The sequence below is a fragment of the Toxoplasma gondii genome, chromosome VI (assembly GCF_000006565.2).
Source record: "Toxoplasma gondii ME49 chromosome VI, whole genome shotgun sequence".
Lineage (NCBI taxonomy): Eukaryota > Apicomplexa > Conoidasida > Eucoccidiorida > Sarcocystidae > Toxoplasma > Toxoplasma gondii.
In genome coordinates, this window is record NC_031473.1 from 1284250 (window position 1) to 1303699 (window position 19450).

General features: G+C 50.8%; 7 protein-coding genes across 7 annotated transcripts; 2 read left to right on the forward strand and 5 right to left on the reverse strand.

Moving 5' to 3' along the window:
- Positions 1-160: 160 nt before the first annotated feature.
- Positions 161-2112, reverse strand: TGME49_240450 (Maf family protein). Its single transcript, XM_002366623.2, has one exon. The coding sequence runs from the start codon at positions 1010-1012 to the stop codon at positions 209-211; it is 804 nt and encodes a 267-aa protein (XP_002366664.1). The 5' UTR covers positions 1013-2112; the 3' UTR covers positions 161-208.
- A 1666-nt stretch (positions 2113-3778) lies between these two features.
- AP2VI1 (AP2 domain transcription factor AP2VI-1) lies at positions 3779-4973 on the forward strand (the record flags this gene model as incomplete). The annotated part of the gene is made up of 2 exons (XM_018780597.1): positions 3779-4031; positions 4846-4973. 2 exons carry the CDS (start codon positions 3779-3781, stop codon positions 4971-4973), a joined length of 381 nt encoding a protein of 126 aa, XP_018637620.1.
- Positions 4974-5067: 94 nt separating this feature from the next.
- Positions 5068-7588, reverse strand: TGME49_240470 (hypothetical protein). Its single transcript, XM_018780598.1, has 8 exons — positions 7087-7588; positions 6871-7011; positions 6619-6787; positions 6402-6492; positions 6088-6192; positions 5655-5801; positions 5241-5471; positions 5068-5157 (listed from the first exon to the last, which is right to left on the reverse strand). Exons 1-8 carry the CDS (start codon positions 7373-7375, stop codon positions 5101-5103), a joined length of 1230 nt encoding a protein of 409 aa, XP_018637619.1. The 5' UTR covers positions 7376-7588; the 3' UTR covers positions 5068-5100.
- A 49-nt stretch (positions 7589-7637) lies between these two features.
- On the reverse strand, positions 7638-10271 carry TGME49_240480 (cpw-wpc domain-containing protein). The gene is made up of 14 exons (XM_018780599.1): positions 9467-10271; positions 9354-9411; positions 9210-9286; positions 9112-9151; positions 8992-9055; positions 8920-8929; positions 8838-8865; positions 8742-8783; positions 8649-8685; positions 8477-8592; positions 8393-8422; positions 8124-8336; positions 8043-8063; positions 7638-7989 (listed from the first exon to the last, which is right to left on the reverse strand). The coding sequence occupies exons 1-12, from the start codon at positions 9959-9961 to the stop codon at positions 8218-8220; spliced, it is 1116 nt and encodes a 371-aa protein (XP_018637618.1). The 5' UTR covers positions 9962-10271; the 3' UTR covers positions 7638-7989; positions 8043-8063; positions 8124-8217.
- A 195-nt stretch (positions 10272-10466) lies between these two features.
- TGME49_240490 (hypothetical protein) lies at positions 10467-10898 on the reverse strand (the record flags this gene model as incomplete). The annotated part of the gene is made up of 1 exon (XM_018780600.1): positions 10467-10898. The coding sequence occupies one exon, from the start codon at positions 10896-10898 to the stop codon at positions 10467-10469; it is 432 nt and encodes a 143-aa protein (XP_018637617.1).
- Positions 10899-11956: 1058 nt separating this feature from the next.
- TGME49_240500 (hypothetical protein) lies at positions 11957-14189 on the forward strand. Its single transcript, XM_018780601.1, has 4 exons — positions 11957-12877; positions 13103-13228; positions 13603-13897; positions 13966-14189. Exons 1-3 carry the CDS (start codon positions 12362-12364, stop codon positions 13840-13842), a joined length of 882 nt encoding a protein of 293 aa, XP_018637616.1. The 5' UTR covers positions 11957-12361; the 3' UTR covers positions 13843-13897; positions 13966-14189.
- Positions 14190-14970: 781 nt separating this feature from the next.
- TGME49_240510 (hypothetical protein) lies at positions 14971-19431 on the reverse strand. Its single transcript, XM_018780602.1, has one exon. It carries the CDS (start codon positions 18930-18932, stop codon positions 15213-15215), a length of 3720 nt encoding a protein of 1239 aa, XP_018637615.1. The 5' UTR covers positions 18933-19431; the 3' UTR covers positions 14971-15212.
- Between the last annotated feature and the right edge of the window lie 19 nt (positions 19432-19450).

Here is a 19450-nt window from a genome sequence, read left to right on the forward strand (position 1 = left end):
GGAGGCAAAGAGTACTGCGTGGCCTACAGTATCCAGCAGGGTCGAAAACACAGTTGCGTATGACAGTACGCCCTAGCATGCGGACTTCGAGATAGTGGAATAACTCTCAGTCGAAGCAGCATTGGAACACATTTGCGTGAAAGTAGGTATATAAGTTTGTGCTGGTCTGTTAAACAATTCACATCAAATGGAGCAGTAGGCGAGCATACTATGCGGGTCGATCGGTGCAACGCATGCACTTCCGAACTCCAATTGAGCATGAACCACCCTCCCTCTCTACAGCTTCTTTGATCAACTGGCTTACAACAGCCATGGGCAATCCCATAAGGCAATCTCTAGACCCTTCGATTCGGTCCACATATGTGCTCATGATGTCGTCATCAACAACAAGCCCCCCTGCTGATGTCATGACCATTCCGTCATCAAGAATGGCCTTGATAGCAGCATCAGGCATATGGCGGAACCACACCATGGCCTTATCAACGTACTCAAGTCTCATTTTTGAGTACGTGTTGACGAGCACAACGGCGACGATGATGTGAGCTGGTTCGCTGCTGCCCGAATAGTCACGCAGAAAAGCCTCTGCCTCCTCCCGGTTTGCTGGTTTTTCCCTGATTTCTCCTTTGAATACTACAACCTGGTCAGAGCATATTGACCAACTGTGGTACGATGGAAGAACCGCGTCGGAATCTTCCGCCATTGCCTCATCCTGGCCGTTTTCGCCGGCCTCACTTATGTCTTGTGGTGTTCGATAGACATAACCTTCAGGAAACACACATCTAGGAGATACTTTTGTGAGATGCTCAAGGCATGCATCCGCCTTTTTGTGGGCAATCATCGTTACGAGGATCGATGGGTCGTCATGGCGGATCTGTTTTTCATCGATGTCGGGCGATATCACTCCGCAAGGGCAGCCTTGACCTTCGAGAATCTTCCGCCGCCATTTGCTCGACGACCCGAGGATTACACGATTTTTCCGGAAAAAACTCGCCAGCTCTCCGTTATTTGCCATTGGTTACAAATTCCTCCATACAATACTATCGTCTTTAGCAAAACGCCGCAGCCGAGGAGGAAGCTGCCGCTAGAGTAACGATGGTCGTGTTGTGCGGAAAAAAAAGTTGTCCCCCGACGCTGCTAGCAGGACACAAATTCGTGAAACGAACTTCTTGTCTGCTGCGTCTGGAACCCAATAACTGAACAATAACAGACGAAAGTGCAACGAAGCATATCTGCAGTCGATGAGGAAGACAGTTACTGAATTGGGACCTTTGGCAACAACCTGACACGTCCCAACTAGAGATCAAGAAATTTGAATGGAGCAAGTTTACGAATGTTCAGCGGGCAGAATTCACAGAAGGGAAAAATGGTGTAGACGTGGCGGACCATAGAAGTTGTTCGCGGGTAAACCGAAGGCGAGAATGAACTGTGTCATCGTTTTTTGCAGCGCAATATCGGGGGCCTTCTGCCAGCCCCACAAGCATGTCGTTTGTCGTGTATGTCCGCTTCTTGCTTAGCGCAGTTGAAGCAAGAAATCCTGACAGATGAGTTTGTGTGGTGATTGCGTATTGTACGCAAACATCCAGTTCATCGGTATGCAGAGTGCAAGTGAGGCATGTACTTTTTCGCAGTCTAAAGAGCGTAGAGGTGGAGCACCATGCATGGTACTCTTCGCACATCACGTTCCACGCAGTTTTATGTCTGCAGCACCTACAATTCCCTCTTCTGCAGCCGACGGTGTTCCAGTTGAACCCCGCCTTTTGAAGGCCCTTCCTTGTTAGCCCTCCAGTGCCAAGACAATTTTTCCGATCAAAACAGAACCCTAGGCCCTCTATTTTAAGTAGACATAGTGGCACGAATAAGATAGGTTGCAAAATAAACGAGGCGGCCTACGCGTGGAGGACTGTCCGCCACTCCGTCCGCTTCCGCGCGCTGCCGCTCAGTGGCGGGACTCGAGTGATCTAAAAAAGCTCTCCCAGGCCAGTGAGTCGGAGGAATTAACTGCTACAACAACGGTCACCCAATGCCGTCAGAAGAAAGCGAATATTTTATATTTTTCTCCTCTGCTATCTGTTTGAGGCTTTTGAGGCCCTGTTCTCGTCCTTGTCTGTTTGTTTTTCCGAAGTTAGGATCCCTACTCACGCCAAGAGAAAAACTCATGCGATCATGCTTTTGCAGCCGCGCGTCTGTTCGCTCGCCACTCACTGTGTCTTGCCGCTGCTGGGATAAGAGGAGCGAAGCACGCCTTCATTCTCATGTTGAGCCGGGACGACTGCCTCTTGGCCTTCACTGCAGGTGCTAGCTTTCATTTCGAATCACCGTCACGGTTGGTCTAAAATCTTATTTTGCAGCGAGTGCATTGTTTTCCAAGGAACGATCCTCTGTTGGACGGTAGTGTGACCCGGCTTTGATTGGCAGCAGTGGTGTCACTCCCGGCGGGGGGGACGGGGCTGATTTGAGTCACTCTTCGCAGTGCCCGCGGCTTCATGAGTTGCAGAACGCTGCCGTTTTCTGAGGCTTCGTGTCTTTTCGTCCTAGACAGTGTTTGATTATATCTAGAAGGCACAACAATACTCGTAGGCAGGCGGGTCGCTTGAAATTTGGAGAAGCGCCTGCTAACGGGTTGCAGTCGCGTCACCCTACTGTGGACCAGGTGCGGTTTTTCTCCGTTTACCGGTTGTCCTCTTCGCAAGCCGGTCTGGCTGCGAAGCCTGGAAAAAAATCCATTTCGATCAGCGTTTACTGCCAGTTTTCTTCCGTCGAATGTGCAGTTTTCAAAGGCAGGGTTCACTCTTATTTCGGCTTCTTTCCCAGATCGTCTTGTAGACCCATCGCCGGTGACCGTCTAGCCACTCTGAGACTCGCGTGGATACATTGCCTTGTCTAGGCTTCAGATTCTTCAACCATGGCGTCACAACTCTGTGCCGGCGCGGAAACAGCCGTACCCGACTCGGCTACACCATGCGCTGATCCTGTCAATCCCGACACAGCATTCTTGCTTGCTTGGGCAAATTTGCTTGGTCAGCAATATGCATCACAGTTCGCTGTCCCTTGCTTACCTGTCAATATCCCTGCATTAGTCGACTTGCTTGGGCGGGGAGTCTCTCCCGCAAAGGTGCCGGAAGAGTGCTCTGGGGACAGAACAGATCCTGTTTCCCCCACTCGAAAACGACCACGTGTTGGCGAAGTTGATTCTCCATCTGTGGTCTGCCCCTCTTCAGCAAATGAGTTGTCCCTGGAAGAAGGATCATCTGAAGCGGTGTCGGCTGTGCCAAGTGCCTCGGCGACATGCGGAGCTCCGTCTGTCGACCTCACCATCAAGCAAGATCGGCCGATTAGCTACGTCACTCTAAATGCTACTGGAACTCACTGGCTAATCTCGACGCCAGTAAATGGCGGTCTCCTTCGGCATTTTCTTCCACCTGCGCAAAACCGGTTGGATGACCTGCTTTCGTTTCAGGCGCCCGCTGACTTGCAAAGACGTCAAATACCCCCTTCAACATCCGATCTTGTCTCTACCTCATCAGTATTCGACAATACAGAAGCTGGACAACGGCTAAGAAACAGCATTGACCAACATTCTGAACTTTTCAGTAGCGAACAGACATTCACATCGGACTTATCTCCAACACAAAATGGGCACGCAGATACCGTCGCGGTTCAGTCACAGCCCGGTCATCCTGTCTCTCCGAACCAAAATGGTTCCCCGGAATGTGGACTACCACGATTTTTGGCATTCCCAGAAACAGATATTCTGTCAGGAAATTCGTGTGTGGAACGAATGGATGTGAGTCGAGAGGGAAACACCCCCAACAGTGTTGTGCCAACGCACCTGCCGCATCTGGATATTTGCTGGGGCGCTACCGCCAATGTGTCTGGATGGCCAGCTGCTGATGTGCTGCCAGACCCTGCACAGCTGCCCATCTTCTGCAGGAACGTGGATGCAGAGTCGACTGACGTCGACAACAGTAGCACAAGCGGTAAAGGCTGTACGACCCGAACATGCTGTACAGAAGATGAGTTTCCTCTAGAAGGTGAGAAGCAAGAGGCCACAGAGGCCTATTCAGAGATGGCAAAGAAGCTTCCCAAGCTAGCAGGTGTCATTTTTGATCGCGTACACGCTCGATGGGTATCAACATACCACGACAAGGAAACCCGGAAAGTCATGCGCAAGTACTTCGGTGTCCGAAAGCATGGCTTCGAACAAGCGTACAAAATGGCGGTGCAACACCGCAAGTTGAAAATAATGTCCAAACATAGTGAGAATGATCCAGAAACCAGATTACATGATGGACTGCGACAAAACAGCGGTGACATGTCTTTCAGAGATGCGTCGGGATCGGTGGAAGAAGAGACAGATGGAATGAACAAAAACGTATGCTACGAGACTCTCTTCAAGACTCTACCTCGAGTGACCGGTGTCTCGTACGATTCCTACGCGATGAAATTCCGTGCGGGTTTCATGTCAAATGGCAAGTGGAATGTCAAAGATTTCCCTATACGCAAGTACGGAACGTTTGCCGAGGCGTATAGGCGCGCAGTGTCTTGTCGCCAGGGGAATTCGAGAGCAGATTTCTCTCGAAAGTGTGATGGTTCCACCAAGACAGCGGCGGTTGCTGAAGTATCAGCGGCCCACGCGTGACTTGGATCTTGGTCGAGGGCGGCGTTCTTTGGCATGCGAGAATTCTGCCATCCTGTCTCCTGCATGTCAGTCCGATGTCCAGTGATCGAGCGATTGAAAATGTATGGCTCTGTGATGTAAGCAGCTCCGTACATCTCTAGGCGAGTTCTGGTTTTGTCGGTCGTGACGTGCGTCAACTGTTTCATCCCTGTTTTTCTATGTCACAGCGCATAATGGCTCAACTAACCACAGACCCATAGGCGGCGTCTGTCGGTCCGTTTTTAATATGCGGTTTCGGCAAAAATCCGTTCTGCAGATAGCGGAAGTTTGGAAGTGGAATGAGCCCTGGGTTTGATACCGACATAGGAGCACTGCGATTAACGAGCAGGGACGGTTCAGCGTTACCATATGTACTCACAGGAAACAAAGGTAATCTAGTGAAACGAACAGCAAAACAGAACATATTTCAGGGCGTCCTTTAATCATGTCGTGAACCTGGTAAGCCCTGCCAAAATGTCAGACGCAGCCGCCATTAACTCCTGCAATGCACATGACACAGGCGCACTCTCTCAGGCTGAAATTCTCAGAGTGGAGTTCACAAATGGAGAAACATGTTGCTCACCTCTGCGCCCCCTCTCATTTCCTCTCGGAATAGTGCTTCAGCAAATGCTTCGCGGTTATCCAGTGCATTCTGTCTTTTTGTGAATGCCATCTCTCCACCACTGTCGTTCCTTCCCCCTTCTGCGTCAGCCACAATAAGATTCAGTGGCATCTTCGGTGGATCAACGGAAATTTGAAACTGCGTCGAAGATGGCATCATGACCACTTCTTTTGTTGTCGGCTTGAAAAGTTCCTACACAACATGGCGTGACATCACAGGGCGGCACGGCAACATTCGGCTTTGGCACAAGCGTTCTTAGAATGCAGTGAGTGCTGCCTCGATCACTGGCTCTACAGTGGGCTACACTCTAGGTCACAGTGGAACACTCAGACGTGCCATTGAATCTCACTGGCGCTGATCGTATCTGGCGCCTACCTGCATCGCTGGCGCCCCACTTGGCGTGAAAGACGGAAGAGTATCAACACGCAGAAGGCTGTAGATCGGTTCTCCAGTCGCTGGCGAATAGATGTCGATGCGGTTGGAGCCGAACCGAAGTGCTCCGTACCACCCGAGCTGTACAAACTGAAGTCACGCAGAAGTAGAACAGTTTTTGCGTGCCACTATTGCTACTTCTTTTTCTCTGCATTTTCACTAATCCAGAAATTACCTGCGCGTTCGTTTGAAATGCTGCTCTTTCTTCTGGCAGTGTGTCGTCGAGAAAGAGGGCAGTACTCATTCTCAAAGCCGGATCCCCAAAGGATGGGTCATTGTACCAGTAGACGGCATTTTGGCGAATGAAGTCTGTGCAAGAAAAGAAGTGATCAGGCGTATGAGTTGCTGCTGGACTTCCACCGGAAATGCCTCTTACTGTTGGCAAACGTTGGCCAGTTCCGCGGCGCCTGTGCAGCATAGATCTCAACCAGGGTTCCATCGTTTTTTTCCCAGCTTCCTTTGAGATCCTTCTTGTCCAGTACTGCACAGACGAGAAAAATATTCAAAAATTGTTGATGTGTCTAGTGAAGCCCCCTGGTATTAACCAAGCGTCGAGGTCGCATAAATACACCGTGAAAATAGCCAAACTTGCGGAGAAAGCATCGATTCGCGTGTGGGCTCTTTTCTCACATTTCTTCTCCAACTTTGTCAATGCGGTGTCCTGGAGTCTCGTCCTCAAGAAGATACTACGTCCGAAGTGATCAGCAAAGCCTTCAGCTTGTTCGAAAATGACTGAGAGGTTGTCTCTCGCATCAAGGAACACTCTGCCGGAAACGCCAGCCTGTTCATTCGAAAAAGCCGCACGGGAAATCTACCTGATCAGAAGACTAGAAAGGCATGAACAGAAAGTCAACATACCGCGAAGGAAGTAAGGGGAGTGACTACAAAGATCGCTCCCAGGAGATACCTGGTTCTGAGAAGGGCGTCCGTTCTATCAAGGCGAACAATGAAAGGCTCGTTGGACAGAGGACTCAGCACTTGTCTCATGGATCCTGCTTTGGGCTTCTTCTCCTTTTCGACGTCCTTCTTGTCGGTGTAGTGCGAAAAAAGTTGCCAGTTTCCGCTGATGTCCCAAGCTGCGCGGTGATGAGAAGCAAGCCACACGTACAAAGTTTTTTTTTCTTTCGTACCTCCACTGCGTTACTCTGTAAGCGCTTACTGCATGCCTTGTAAGGGTTGCCAGCGAGGGGCAACCCAGTTGCAACGTCGAGGATGCAATGGCAAGTTGGAACTCCTCCGATTATGAAGCAGTTCGCCCCAGGGCCGCAGCGTGCGATTTCTCCTTCCACTGCGGTACATGCTGAGAAGATTACTCACACCAACGAAGATGTTATAAGGTGCCTGCCTCATGGGAGTGTGCAAGAGCTGTACTTACTTTCATACACTTCTGTGACCAGCTGGGCTCTTGACCATAGCACAGGCGAAGCGATAAGTATCAGCGTCAGCAGACAGTGCTTGAAGAATCTTTCCCCCTGAAGGTGATGCTCTTGCAAAAACGGTGCACTGATATTGCTTCTGTATACCGCCGGTTTAGAACGACTGGTGACAAAAGATGTCCTGTCTAAAGTGAAGTAGCGTCCAGTGAATAGCGCCGACGCAGCTTTTCTTCCGGGCACAAAAAGTTTTTCTCCTAGAGATTCATTGTCCCAGTCCATTGCAGTCATTATTGAGGACAATCAGGAATCGACGTTTATACGATCAGAATGTGGAACATGAATCTAGTCTTTTTTTTCGTGAATCAATGTGAAAAGTGGACGATAAGTGGTGTCGTCGACGTCGGCTGAGGAGCTCCTCTGCGGACGAGCACAGTCGATAATGCGATTGTGCCGCGTAGTGAGGCCATTTGTTGTGACGTTGAGATCTTGTTTTATCAGGAAAGCTTCTTTAAAACGTCTAATAATAGCTCTACCATGGGAGCTGAAGGAAGTCTGCACTTGCTGAAACGTTGTGTGCAGTCAATAGTGCTGTCGCGACGAGAGTGTCCAGTCCTTTGGCGAAGACATGCCTGCAGTGGAATGCATTAGCGTGTCCTTCATTGAAAATGCGTGTAAATATATTCGTTTGTATGTCATATGAGCAAGAATTCAACATTTCAACTTCTAGCTTTGGTGTAGTGCCTTTGTTATGGAGAAGCGGATGGGCAGGAGGTACATGTATGGTCATTTCCAGTTAGAGTACACGAAAAGGGCAACGTTCTCGAGCCTACATGGCGACCCAAATGCGGCTGGTGCTAAAACTCGTGGTTTTACGTCATAGATTCAGGCATTTATTGGTACCCCTGACGAACCACTGTTTCTGCTCCCTTTTAGAAAATACTTCAGATATGCCTACTTTCAGTACTCTCCACAAAGTCTGCAGTTTGCAGCATGTATTCCACGAAATATGCTCTCGATCAGAATAGAAACGACTTACAGCAGTGCGCGTGAGAGGAAACTCAGCGTCCGGGCCTGTGCTTTCTAGTTTCGGAGAAGCACATGGCCCTGCAGAACAATTCACCACAAGTCTATTATGTGGGCCACCACAAAAACTTACACCATGCCCTGCATCGGGCGCTCCACTCCTTCTTTAGTGGTATGTTAAAAGCATCGAAGTCTACTATCTCTCGTGCGCATGGACCACCATAATCTGAACAGCATGCCATAGTGATACGCAGTCCCACGAACACTTCTGTGCGGGTCCACCTGCGGTCGCCGTGCAGGCGCTCGCCGATCCTAAACGGTTGTCTAGTTTCGATTGACGTTGATTGTTTGCTCATTCATTGTTACCTTCTGAAGGCCTCCATCCCGTCGGGCACTGGGCCGAATACTGGTGGCTACATTGCACACATGGCCAATCTCTCATACAACGAGACGCCCATGTTTTCTTTGCCCTGGTGGATTTGCTAGGATCAGGGTTGGTGGATATTAGCAAGTAAGCACGCAGAGCTTCACACCGTACACTTCAGAAAGGTCCAGCAAGTCACCCTTGCAGGGCCCTGTGAATAGTAAAACAATACCACGCTCCTCTGCTCAAAGAAGGATCACTGTGTACCATCGTATGCGGGACCAGGGCCGCAGATGAGAGAACTGGATCCTGAAGGATTTTGTAAACAGCTTGGGAAATACTGAGTTGTTGTCTTTTTTTTACCAAACGGATGTCCAGCTAATTCATAGTCCTAATAAAACCGATGATAGCTGCCCTTCCAACGTTTCTGGAAACTGATTCTAACCAGCGGGCAACTGAAAAAAAGTGTGGGTTGCCTCCCAGGGTGGATGTCACGGTAGACATTCAAGCAACGTACGTCTGCGAATAATCTCGTTCGCAAATGTTTTCGACGTCCCGAAGGCTAACATGAACTGCCGAAGCTACATCTTGCATGCACAGTAAGCTCCGCAGCAAAGTCGACGCGCCTGTAGTTTACCTGGTCTTGGTGAAGGTACCTCTGCCAGATACTGCATTGCCTGTAATATGACTCGATGTCAGACTGAATTGGCTTCCAGAAGTGGTCGCATCACGTACGATTCCAGCGGCATTTTTCTCAAGGGCGGGCGCAGCCGGAGGTGGAGTGGAAACAACAGAATCACCGACAATGCTTCCTGGAAAGCGAGGTACAGTTGCCTTCCAGGGCGTTTGCACGCACTACTAGTCAAGAAGTGTTATTACCAGCAGCGTCTCCCATGCTGATTTGGTCATCAGGAGAGAATTCAGTCCCAGAAATCGTCTGGTATCAGCTATAGGACGTTGCTTCAGGGAAAGCCACTGTGTTAAATGCTTACGCCCGACGGCACGAAAGCTGCATTCGTCGATCTCAGAGCCAATGCCACGGCCACAGTTAGAAATGCGTTCCGCATCTTTCTAGGCCTAAAAAACTCAGTCGTTCGAAGCACGATCGGAAAACTCTCCAGGAATACTCGATCCCGTAAGCTTCCGAAAAGTAGCAACAAAATCATTGTGGCGCGTGTGCCATGAACGTGAGGTGTTCGTACAGCAAGTGGGGAGCTGCCTTCCTCCACTCCACTGAGTGGGACTGTAAGGAGCCATAGTTCCTCCCGAAGCGAAATCTTTTTAGGTCGGCCAAACAGCTCATTAGTGATGGGTGAATATGGCATTTTGCGGTGAACATGCCATTGCCATCCATGCAACTCAGATGTCACAGTGTGTATAATAGCCTCTTTCAGGGTACGCACCTCAGAGGCCCCAGCTGTAGATGTGTCCTCCCGCTGGACAAGTTGAATCGCTGGGGCATCAAAAAGTCTCAAGATTCCTTGCATCTTGCAATGATATAGAAAATGCACACTCGATAAGACCGCCCACACCTGTCGGTTTCCTCTTCATGTTACACCCAATCCACGAAGGCAGTCCGTGGTTGGCATCACCCAGATCAAAATGTTCCTACACTTCTTTGTCGAGACGGATTGCATGCTCACGTTGGCACATTGGTTCTCATGGCGGCACACACGGCGAGGACTTCACTGCAAGGCATCCGACCCGTTAACGAGCGGGAATCGCAACGTCCCGTGCTGATAGAAGTGACTGTGTGATGACGAACCTTCTTGTTTTTCCTGCGTAGACACAGTTGAGTGGATCGCTATAGTAGCCGATCCACAGAGGATGACACCATATGTGTGTTGTAGTCGATGCCTTTAAATAACAACGCCTCTCCTTCGGTGTTGCCTCAATTCCATCTATACGACGAATATGTGCAGCATGATTGGGCCAGTGGGACTGTAGGGACTCGCCGTACTACTTTCAAACGGTACACGATAGTTCAGTTCTTTACGCCTGGTTAGAGAACTCGCGAATAAGACGGCTCAGGTCTTCACCAGGATCATCCAGCACAACAACAGCATCGTCGTCATTGTTATTTGCAGAAACAGATCTAGTGAACTGTGTCAGGAGGTGTACATGGTCGCCGTTCTGCATCCTAACTTTAAAGAAGTCGTCGTCGCGGAAGGAACTCTTCAGCACATTATTCTTCCAGACGACAGCTCCCCGTGACTCAGGAAAATCAGGCACTACAGAGTTGCACAATCGCTCACGTGGGAGAGTTGGCGATTCCCATGCCTGCCTTGGACAACGACTTTTGCCGCCAGTCACATCGTCGTCAGCAGCAGTGCCTGATGATCCCGGTGCGCTAGAGCTGTATTTCTGCTCGTCAACATTTGAGACGGCAACATCTGATGCACAGTCAGTCCCCATCTTGGCCATCCGCTAAGGGGGCACTAAAGAAACCATTACCATCCACAGTTCACCATGCGTCTCTGGCGTGCTTGGGACTCAACCAAGCCAAGACACTGCGATGCAAGCTTCAGCAATATCCTGTCATTCCCAGCCAAATTATCCTTATCCACTTCACATAAGTGACACCATACGACCGTGCAGCGGTGAGCTGACAGTCGGTGACTGGTGAAGGAATACTATTTGGGATGGAATTACGTTTGGAGCACCCAAGAATCAGTGACTTACTCGGACGAACGGGTAGATGCTGATAAAAATTGAAGAGAAGTTCCACTGGAACATACCGAGCGCGGGCAATGTCAGGCATACGGATGTTCCCTTCGTTAACGTCCACACGTGTTTGATTGGCAAGACCTGCGAGGTAAGAGGGCAAATTCCACCCATGTCCGGGAAGGCAATACCGGTACTACACACGGATGACGATACGCGAGAATGTGCAACGATCACTTCAAGAAAACGCAAATCACTCAGGACTGGGCTTGTGTCTTTATATGACATCAACAGATACTATATGGTAAGAGTCAGAAAGGCTTCAGTGACAGAAGACCCTAGCCCAGTATAGAGCAGCGAGGACCCATTTGGCTCCCCGCTGCAGCGAAGCTTAATGCAGCTTCGTACAGTTACGACAGTTACCAACGTCTCCTGCGAAAGCCAATCAGGTGAAAACATGAAAGCACCACCAGCGGTGCATCATTTTTCCCCGAGTCGACTATCGCAGAACGTCAGGACAAGGGCCGTACAACTACGAGCGAGGGAACAAGCCTGGCCTCCGCAGCTTGCAATCCTAATAGACACCACCGGTTCATATGATATAGCACCCCACGGCCCCTTGAGGGGGGTCCAAGAAAGTCTCTATCTGTTACAAAAAGAGAGAGAAAAACGTGGTGTTATGGAGTAATCGTTTGCTGAGGATTTGTCCCGCCGCTTATCAGTCGAAGACCCCGTGCAACTTTACGACACCGATTATATCCTATATAAGGAATGGGTCCAGGATCACGGCTGCTCAAAGTTTTGCAGAAATGAAACTATGCTAGTGCAACACACACGAGCTACACTAGCATTTCGATCTCTTGTACATTTTGGGGCTCTACACTTTATCGGTGCGTCTACGTTTTGGCGGAACTCTGACATTCTCCTTTCCGGGTGGTTCCTGCCCGGCATCCAATTCCAAGCAGGACGTGCCGGTGTTTGACTGTCAACCACGGAATTGTACGCATTTGCCACGACTGTCTGCGAGTCATGACGTGTATCAGAAGTGGCTAGGAAGCCAACGTTTTCTGGCTTATTAACTCAGCAGGAATTGGAAGTTTCTGGAGCAAGCATGCTCCACTTGCGTTGCGAAATACCCGTTTCCCTGGTGTGCGCGATCCGTTGGTACAGAGGACTGAAGTCAGTAGCTGATATCCTAAGGATTATCACATCTGTTTGTCAAAATGGCGAACATAGACTCTACTGCTGCCAACACCAACCGTATGCGCGAGCATATGTCAATGAAGCAGATGCAAGCTGGAAAGCAGCAGGAGCAAGAAGAGGACCTTTGCATGTGCTATAACGTGGTCAACTTCAAGCTCTCCGTCTGCCTCAATCAACTGGAACCTACTAAACAAGTCCCCTGTCAGACAGAGGAGGAATCAGGAACCAGTCAACCCCCCTCCGCGGAAGGCGCAGGGTCACTCTGTGAAGGCAGCGCTGAGAGTGAAACTACACATCAAGCGAAGCCGTGCGCCGACACTTCTGCTGCACCAGAGGCGGAAGCCTACAGCAGGCCTGAAGCGTCTTCGGGCTCTGGAACTTCTCCTTCCAACTCATCAGGGGCGATCGACAGTCGCAACTCCGTCGTGCTTGCAACTCTACAAGATGTCTTGCTGGCGAATCCCACTGATAAATGTTTAGTGTCCGACGTCGATGAGCAGTTGCTCATCAATGTCTTCTTCAATTCCCCAGTTCGAGTAAGCTTTAGATTTCGACGGATATTTTGTAAAGTTCCAGTCCTGTATTAAACGCTCGGAAGGCCGTTTCGAGCTCGCATAGCCGGAATTCGGTTGCACAGCGACTGCCGTGGGGCCTTGTTTATCAGCATGTTCTTCCGTTTTCAGACTCAGACGTCCCACGGTTTAGCCGTTTCAGTAACATAGAGAAGTTACCAAATGCCGTATTGCATTCTTGTACTTCAGATTACCTCGATGGCCATACGTTCGACAGCACCACCTGCAAACTTCGACTGGAGGAAACCAAGTACCACGGATGATGACGAAGATTTGCCTGAGGAAGGCACAATCTCCGAGCCCAAACTAATGAAGGTAAATTCAGCGCCGTATGAGCATTGAGGTGTCTGGATCTTGCCGGCGAATAGTATACTGCGCTACTTGGAAACCACACTGTACCATATTGACATTCTTGACCTAGCTTGGTGCAGAGCTGACACTAGTTGAACATACGGGTGGACCTCCGATAGTAGAGAGGGGCGGGTCGGTGAGGAGCCTAAGAAGTGCAGGACATCACAGACTGATTTGAAATATGCTGGCATTATCGGTGACAAATGCTGTCATCTTTTTAGAGGCACGGCTTTTCTGAGGAAGACTTTTGATGGAGTGGCGAGTTGTGGAATCTCGCCTAGCCGCTCCTGCAATCAATCATCCTTGCGTCTGATCCGCTTAATGTGCGTCTTTTATAGGTTTACAGTAACAACACTAACCTCGATTTCAGCACGGTGTACGACGAAACGCCTGCACAGGTTATTACCTTAACCCCAGGTCAATTGAAAGGAGAGGAGCGCTTGCTACTGCGCGGTAGCAAGTTCCAGAGGTGTTCGTCTTTGCACATATTCATAGAAAAGAACCAGGCAAATTCGATCCATACGTTCATCAATCGGATATCTCTCTATGGTTACGTGAACAAGAATTACGCCAGCTAAGAGTAGCCAGATGCGTGGCTTTTGTTACGTACATGATCTCATGAGGGACTGTTCGGTAAGCAGCGAATCAAAGCTATTGCTTTCGTTGGATCTGCCCAGGCACACGGCTTGTCTGATACTCAGGTCGTGTGGTACAGGCATGTTCGTTGAAACGTGCGTCGCGGGTCGATGCTGAGCCGAAACTTCACCACTGCCAGTTTTTACGTGGTGTGCGGCTCGGTGGAGTCCCGGTCACTTATACAAGGAACCTACTGATCGATCTATACCGCTTTCATCGTTTCAGACTGACAGTGCGGGCATGTAGAGGGTCCTGCGATCACTGAGTAGCTGCACCCGTGAAGGATAACTAATTCAATCGACTTCAACACCGGTCACTCATGATGAACAGGAATGATACTAGATGAGGACAGATGCCTACGAAGCAGTCAAAAATTTCTTGATCTTCGGCCAAAGATATAAATGGGATCACGCAGAATTATGTAGCTGGACTTCAGGCCACAGCTCACATTATAGCTTTTGTTATAGCATGACCTACAATCTCGTACTCGCGCAGCTGGTAGCACGGTCAGAAGCAGCTCTGCGAAACGCCCGTGTTTCCCATGTCTTAATTTCATGAGCTTTGCGAAAACGGATCAGTCGCCGTTCCAGTCACCAGCTGCATCACAGTCACCTACGTGTTTCTGATGGCGGGCCTTCCAACGACAGAAGCGGCTGGCTGACGGAGTGTCACGGGAAAGACAAGCCTTTGGCAGGCGGGTGCGGAAAGCGAAACTGCGGCTAATGCCACGTTTGATATTAGTCGAAATAGCAAAAGCTTCACTCATGGTTTCCTACGCTTGTGGAACAGCGAGCGGCTGTCACTGCTTCAGCTTCTTGCGTAATCGCAGACGCGCGAGGCACCACTTAGTCCAGCTGTGATCCGCAACGTGAGTGTCTCGATCGTTGCTCCCTGTGGTCTGGCTGACTATTTCTGAGTCTCACAGTCTACCTTTTATTCGAAGATGGCTGAAAATAAGAGCTTCTGCGCTTTCACTACATAAGGAGCAGTGGAAGTCTAATCATGTGGTCTCTTTCCTCTTCTCAACGCCTCATTTCAAACATGATTTTGAATCGATTCAGGAGTCAGTGGGGTGACAAAGCAGCATCGCACTTCAGAACAGACAAGTCAAACTGTTCACGATGATTTTTGTTTCGGCACACTAATGATGTGCTCACAAACATGTCACAGGCTTCGCATCCCAGTCGACGCAGATGCGCAAGACTTTTGCGGCGTTGCTTGAAACGCCACTCCATCTCATCGTTTGCTCGATGCTGAGTAAGCAACACAGATTTCATGATAGAAGAAACGCCAATGCATTAAATTGTTCATGTCACCATCTGCCGAAACCACCGGTTTCGAAGCCGAATACTGCAGTTCCAGGCCTTCTCCTCATACCATTAGACGTAGCTGCGTAGTCACTGTATTCTCTGTCATTGGACGTTGGCATAACTGATGCAGACAGCTGTGGAGACGTCAGCGTCGCCTCCTGAGGCTGCCCCCATCCGCGAAATCCCGTGCTGGAATGCATCGAAGACATCTGTCTGTTTGTCGACGTGAAAGGACTCGCTGCGCGAGACTGGCCAAGCGCAGACGAGGCAGGATGAGGTTCAACGTTCAAGATGGACTGCCTCCGCGCAGTTCCACTCTCCTGGTTCCATCCACTGGTGCCCAACAAGGTATTTTGGAAACGTCCTGCGTTAGAGTTGGCTCGATCACCGAAAAAATCTGAATAGTCTCCGACACCAAATCCCTGGTCACTTTTGTATGTCAGGTAGGTAGAGGCAGAGCCACACAGTGGCGATTCCAGTATATTTGCTCCGTCTGCGTTCTCACTCTGCAGGAATATTCCCCCCAGGTCCGGAAACGTAGCACGAACGGGAGTAGGGCGGTTGCAAGACCCGTAGACACCATATGGTGATGCGCGCTGCACAGGGACCCTCTGAGAAAAGGCCCAGCGAGAAAAAGATGAATTGGTGGCAGGCGGAATTTCACTGTCTTGAAGCATCGGTGGACTTAATTGCCAACTACGAGCCAGCTGCGTCTGTTTCTGCTGCCACCGAGCCAGCCAGTCACTCCCACTTGGGCAGGCTTCTCTCCTCGTCCGCTCTTGGGCATCTGGCTCGGCGCGCCCGGTACTCCATGACTGAGCCTTGCCCTGCCAACCGCCCCAGCCATTGACCGCTGACATTCTAAGGCTGGATTCCAATTTGCTGAGTTGTGATGGGTCCTGCAACTTCCAGTAACTGGCGCTCTGAGACCCTTGTTTGTCGATGTTGCTGCCCAGAAAAGGACTCCCTGTGCCACCAAACTCCCTCGTTTGACTCGCATCTTCACCTTTGTGTGCGTGACCGTCAGTAAGGTTGCCCACAAAAGACATGGGTGGGAGCATTGCGGCACCCGAGTAAATGTCAATTCGAGGCTTTCTGTGAGTAGAATGATCTCTTGGTCTGACATGGGCCCCGTACAACGACGCACCAAGTAGAGAGGCCTCTTGCCATGATGTGAGGGTTTCTTTCTCTCCACTGGCCAGTCGAGGTGATGGAATCACGGGAGATGACGACAGTGGAAACAAACAACTTCCCCTGGATGGTCCCTGACGTGCCAGCGCCCGTGATCCGGAAGACTGCAAAAAGGATTGGGTCTGCGGCAGCTTATGTAGGCAAGTGACAACGGGCATCATGGTGTTAGCTCCGGAGCACGTTACGGAGCTGCATGTTGTCGACCACTGCACTGCAAGTATAGTTGATGCATCAAGTGTGTACCCTGTTTGGAAGTATTTGGGTAGCGAGCAGAATGCGACGGCCGAAGGATAGCACCCTGGAAATGGAGGACGCAGCCAATAAAGAAGCGGCGCGCGGTGCTGTCTGAGGTCACCTGGATGTCGTCTTCGGATTCGAGGCGTGGAATCGTCGTAAACTGCAACAGCATCGCATCCTTCATGGATGACCGCCACATATGAGCGTCGGGACGCATCATCTTTGCCGAGTGTGAACGTCAAAATACTTCTCAGTTTTGGGCGAATCATGTTTTGTGCCTTAATCTGAAGCATATCCTCTCTGTCGGGTGCATGAGCCGACCTTTCGATGCCTCTCAATCTCCTGTCGCCCTGGGATCCTGCTTCGTCCCTTGTGTGTCTCTGTGTCGTTTGCAGCTTGGCTGGCTGAAGTCGCGAATTCATTTGGACGGGGCCTCTGGAGGGAAGATTCATCTCAGTCAAGGGCGTTTCCACCAGAACACGCTCTCCCGTCAATGTGAAGAAGCACTCGGCTACATTCCCTCTTGAGACGTGACATAATTGGGAACGCGTGGACCAGTCGAATACGAGAGGACAGGAGCTTCCCCTGACTGACACGTACACTAGCTGCCGAGCTGCGTGGAACTCGAGCGTAGCCACAGCCGCAGCCGCACGTACCAGGGATGCGGGTCCCTTGGCTCCTTTCGCACTTTCCGCGGTATTGTTGTTCTTCCGCATTTCTTGTCTCAGCTGCTCGCGCGTGGGCACGTCCAAGCGAGCACGACACAGGCTGTACCACTCCGCAACGCGCTTCCGTGAGTCTCGTTGCAGGACAGTCAACCGTCCCGCACTGCTCAGGACAATCAACTGAAACTCTCCCGTCCAGCAACAGGCGACGGGGACATGGCCTAGCAAGGCTTCTCCGCCTACAGCCAGCAGTCGAGGCACCTTGCAGCTTGAGGGAACACGGAAAGGAGAGAAGAGCGGGTCGAATACGTACACAGATGTGGCGGTGAGAGCGCACACCCTCGTTGCACGAGGAGACACCTGCAAAACTTTCACACAGCTATCGAGCTTGTCAACCCACTGGAGCCTCCAATCCCTCATGCCGTTATCCTCCCCCTGAATGCTTCGCCAGAGAGAAGAGGAATACGGCTCACTGCAGGTACGACATCCTCCCTCCAGCTGGCAGTTCGACAGATACTCTAGTCGGCCATCGCTGTAACCCAAGAGGAGAAACGGACCCTGTGGTGCGGAACTGAGAACAACTACAGCAGTCAGCTGCCGTGACTTCTCCGGGATCTGCTTGGGGACGGATGAACCCTGGTAAACGTCTTCACAGCCAGCACGCCCAGCCGCTGATTCTTGTAGGTCGACGTCAGCGGCTTTGGAATTACCACTATGATGGCTATGTGCTGAAGTGCCTAGAACAGCATCAAGAGATCGCGCTTTGCCACTGTTGCGCAGAAGCAGAGGGGTGTCGGCATGCCCCAGAAGGACCATCGATTCGTAGGCGGAAGTCGAGTATTCATCGCCATCTTCGTCGACGATTGTACTGTGCAATTTCGAGGAAAACAAGCATTGATTCCTTGATAAAGCGACCAACAGGACGTCACCGCCAGCGTCGATAGCACGGGACCGATCGCTGTATGCTCCATCAGCAATAAGCAAAATCGCATCCTTCCCTTGCGTTCTGAAGTTGGGAGTTGCAGCCACTGACAGGAGACTACAGTGCGCGGCCTCAGTGAAAGGGCATCGTCTCCTTTTTCCACAGACATCTGGCAGGCGGATCCCCTGGCCGAACAGAGAAAAAAGCCATGAAAGCAACAGCTCGACGAGACACCACACACCACGCGCGGTTTCTGGGGAGACAAATGCAGGCGACGGTCGAATGGTGGATGTGTACAGAGAAGCAAATGAAGCAACGAACGACCTGATTCCTTCACCCAGCTGACCGTAAGCACTGAGGAAGGCACATCGGCCGGAAAGTGGACAACACTCGGCTCGCTCACTAGCCTCTTCGAGGCGGAGGCGTGTGTACGCGGGTGTGCACACTGGTGGATCAGCAACAGAAGAGGAGAAAGGACAGACTTGGAGGGGCCTGGATGCTGAGTGATACGGCAGCGGCACACCAAGCGCCTTGGAATGTAAAGCTACATCCGCGCTGGGAAGGATCACCCACTGGGGTAACTGTGGAAGGGGAAAGGAGCTGTCGACTCGAGACTTTGTTTCCTGACGAAGAGCGACCTGGCGAGAAGTACCCGTCAATACAGGACAGGAAGTCACAGCTTCACGCTGCCGAGGCTGGCAATCCATATTTCCTTTCCCTGTCGGTGAACTGGTTTGATTCTTCGTACGGTTGGTGTTCTCACCCTTACTGGATACAACTGCAACAAAATAGCCGAGTGGCGGCACTCGTTTCTGACCTCTCCTACCCCGTCGTACAGGAGGGCGCCAAGAAGGCTTCTTATCAACTTGTCCTTGCCCAAGCCCAGAGTCGCGGTAGTCGCTTTCCGCACAAAAAAGTAGAATGCCTGGTGCCTATGGTCTGTGACATGTCAAGCTTTAATCGGACTCCTCCCTGGAGGAGGACTGTCAAAAGTCTTGCAGGCCAGCAACCCCTGTAAGGTTCCAGCATAAGTAACAGGATAACGATGTCTATGACTGAACATTTCGTGAAATTAAAGTAAATCCAGAAGTGTGTAGATCATGGAAGCTGCTGGAGCCCACTGACCGCGACACACCACCTACAGACGGGGTCGTCACGACTGACGAAGTGCAGCACCATAGAAGACAAACTTTAGTGCCCTTCCCATGGGAACGGGTGTGTCTTC

What these genes read in the sequence shown, in the direction of transcription:
- TGME49_240450 (XM_002366623.2), bottom strand. Translation starts at nt 1,012, where the DNA reads ATGGCAAATAACGGAGAGCTGGCGAGTTTTTTCCGGAAAAATCGTGTA.
- TGME49_240470 (XM_018780598.1), bottom strand. Translation starts at nt 7,375, where the DNA reads ATGACTGCAATGGACTGGGACAATGAATCTCTAGGAGAAAAACTTTTT. An exon ending in CAACCCTTACAAGGCATGCA is followed by an intron (nt 6,788 to 6,870) that starts GTAAGCGCTTAC and finishes ATCACCGCGCAG; the next exon opens with CTTGGGACATCAGCGGAAAC. An exon ending in CTTTGCTGATCACTTCGGAC is followed by an intron (nt 6,193 to 6,401) that starts GTAGTATCTTCT and finishes TCGTCTGTGCAG; the next exon opens with TACTGGACAAGAAGGATCTC.
- TGME49_240480 (XM_018780599.1), bottom strand. Translation starts at nt 9,961, where the DNA reads ATGCAAGGAATCTTGAGACTTTTTGATGCCCCAGCGATTCAACTTGTC. An exon ending in CAGCATGGGAGACGCTGCTG is followed by an intron (nt 9,287 to 9,353) that starts GTAATAACACTT and finishes CTCGCTTTCCAG; the next exon opens with GAAGCATTGTCGGTGATTCT. An exon ending in ATTAGCTGGACATCCGTTTG is followed by an intron (nt 8,784 to 8,837) that starts GTAAAAAAAAGA and finishes AAAATCCTTCAG; the next exon opens with GATCCAGTTCTCTCATCTGC.
- TGME49_240500 (XM_018780601.1), top strand. Translation starts at nt 12,362, where the DNA reads ATGGCGAACATAGACTCTACTGCTGCCAACACCAACCGTATGCGCGAG. An exon ending in TCTTCAATTCCCCAGTTCGA is followed by an intron (nt 12,878 to 13,102) that starts GTAAGCTTTAGA and finishes CTTGTACTTCAG; the next exon opens with ATTACCTCGATGGCCATACG. An exon ending in CCGAGCCCAAACTAATGAAG is followed by an intron (nt 13,229 to 13,602) that starts GTAAATTCAGCG and finishes CGTCTTTTATAG; the next exon opens with GTTTACAGTAACAACACTAA.
- TGME49_240510 (XM_018780602.1), bottom strand. Translation starts at nt 18,932, where the DNA reads ATGGATTGCCAGCCTCGGCAGCGTGAAGCTGTGACTTCCTGTCCTGTA.